Source organism: Prosopis cineraria, unplaced genomic scaffold, assembly GCF_029017545.1.
Source record: "Prosopis cineraria cultivar Desert tree isolate PC_DT_omini unplaced genomic scaffold, ASM2901754v1 PC7, whole genome shotgun sequence".
In the NCBI taxonomy this organism is placed as follows: Eukaryota; Viridiplantae; Streptophyta; class Magnoliopsida; order Fabales; family Fabaceae; genus Prosopis; species Prosopis cineraria.
The window spans coordinates 24,187,375-24,189,758 of NW_026555338.1; the positions used below are offsets into that span (position 1 = coordinate 24,187,375).

Sequence of the window (2,384 nt, forward strand, 5' to 3'; positions counted from 1 at the left end):
AAGACCATTCCTTTTCATCATAAAATTTTTAAATAATAAAAATTTCATATCATTCCGTTTCACTCTATTCCATTCTATTCTAATAATGATCATTCCTTTCATTCAATTCTAAACTCTCTCAAACACGTACTTAAAATTTGCCTTATATTTAATTTAAGGATTAGAGGGAGTATTAGTGATGGATTGTTGTAGTTAACTTGAGCATATCAACAGAATGGAACTTAATAAAAGATAAAAGCTAGATTCAATCTGCAGAAAGCATACTTTATATAAAAAGAAATCAAAATACAACACATTGACTCTCACACTCAGTACTCCTGCTGATTTACTCATGTATTGCAATAGTGAGATGCTCATGTTCATAAACTCGTCCAATACTTTTGTAGGCAGCATAAAGATACAGCGAGGTGCCAAACATACACGTAGATAGTCTATAATTAAGAGACATTGTCGTGTTGTGCTTGAGATCGTGGAGACCAAATATTATTATTTTACATGGATGCCTGTAAATTGATGGTCGATGAGGCAATAGAGATTTGTAAACAGCATGATGTAGAAACTTATGCATGGGTGACACGCCAAATTTGGGGTTACTAAATGGGTGGCGGCTTGTAAATGGGAGGCTTTTAAACGGGAGGCTTATAAATGGGTGGTTTCTCTATTGGAGGTTTGTAAAAAGGTGGCTTATAAATTGGAGATTTTTCAATTGGGATTTTATAAATAGGAGGCTTGTAGACCAGTGGCTTCTCTATAGGAGGCTTATAAATTGGCGGATTATCTATGGGAGGCTTGTAAATTGGAGGCTTATAGACTGGCGGCTTGTAAATTGGTGGCTTATAGACTGGAGGCTTGTAAATTGGGGGTTTGTAGACTGGCGGCTTGTAAATGGGAGGCTTATAGATTGGCGGCTTCTTTATGGGAGGCTTGTAAATTGGGGGTTTATAGACTGGTGGCTTGTAAACGGGAGGCTTGTAAACAAGGGGTTTGCAGACTGGCGGCTTGTAAACAGGGGATTTGTAGACTGGCGGCTTGTAAATAGGTGGCTTGTAAACAGGAGGCTTGTAGATTGGCGGCTTCTTTATGGGAGGCTTGTAGACTGGAGGCTTATAAACAGGAGGCTTGTAGATCGGTGGCTTGTAAACAGGAGGCTTATCAATTGGTGGTTTATAAATCGGAGGCTTGTATATTGGTGGCTTGTAGATAGGAGGCTTATATGTTGGAGGCTCATGATAGACGAAATTGGCAAACCCAGGAGGGGTGAGAAATGCAAACAGCAAGACGAGAAGGAAGAAGGAATAAGAAGCCATGATGAGAACTTGGTGTCGTATAACGGTGCAAGTGAACAGATTTTATACTGAAAAAAGCAAAGCAAACTCTCCGATAGACACACAAGTGGTCTATCTATATCATAGTAATGATCTTAGTTTACAGCTAATGCCATGTCAAATATGCACATGCAAAAGCTATATTACTCATTTAAATGCTGTTTTATTTAGTTGAGAGGTGTAGGATTACTAACGGTCTCATTTATGGTCCATCAAAATCATGACGGGTCTTATTTGGCCGTGCATGCCATATAGTTTTGGTCAGTCATTGACTACTATATTCTTTTTGGGTTGTGCAAGTTATCCTCATGACCGACAAAAATGAGTTTGATTCCTCAAAAAATTTGAGGGATTGTTCTCTCTCAACTGATATTTTTTCATATACTTGCCCAAGCATCAATTTATAAAATAATGTTTAAATGGCTCAAACTACTATCATATGTGTCACACCTACTTGGTCATTAACTATTAGATTTAATTTTAATTTAAACTATCTACTAAAGTAGCCTCTCTCATGTTTTTATTATAAGATATCTCTAACTAATTCATCAAAATTAAGAAGAGGTATTAAATTATTAACTTTGCATGAAAAAGAATAAACTTCTTATTTTATCCATTTTTAAATGAATTTTTAAAATTTATATTCCATTCTCTCTCATAATTAATACATTTAAATAGAGGTAATGTTGAAAAAATATATAATTAATACATCAACAAGTACCTTATATTAAAAATCATCAATCTCTCCTCCTTATAACAAAGACCGAAGAGAGCATTCATTTAAATAAGTAAATATATTACATTTAAAAGCATAAAAAAATTGTTTGGGCAAGTGTTTTGGATTTAAAGGTTTAATTAGGGCAACCATAAAACCTTCTCTCAAAATTCTCCCAACTCCATAAGGTCCATCGTGGAACCAATTGACCACAATGACAGTACCTTGTTGGACCTTCATATACTAAACCTCACAACATGGCTTTAGCATTGCGAGCCTCCTCCTACTTAAATCCCATCATCCGAAAGGATGTTGACTCAACCATGCCTTCAATAAACTCGACC

General features: G+C 35.8%; 1 protein-coding gene across 1 annotated transcript; it reads right to left on the reverse strand.

Annotated features, from left to right (window-relative positions):
• Window positions 1-626: 626 nt before the first annotated feature.
• LOC129316616 (repetitive proline-rich cell wall protein 1-like) lies at window positions 627-1,329 on the reverse strand. The gene has a single exon (XM_054961027.1). The coding sequence runs from the start codon at window positions 1,305-1,307 to the stop codon at window positions 627-629; it is 681 nt and encodes a 226-aa protein (XP_054817002.1). The 5' UTR covers window positions 1,308-1,329.
• Window positions 1,330-2,384: the final 1,055 nt, after the last annotated feature.

Coding starts and splice junctions, on each gene's coding strand:
- LOC129316616 (XM_054961027.1), bottom strand. CDS start 1,307: ATGGCTTCTTATTCCTTCTTCCTTCTCGTCTTGCTGTTTGCATTTCTC.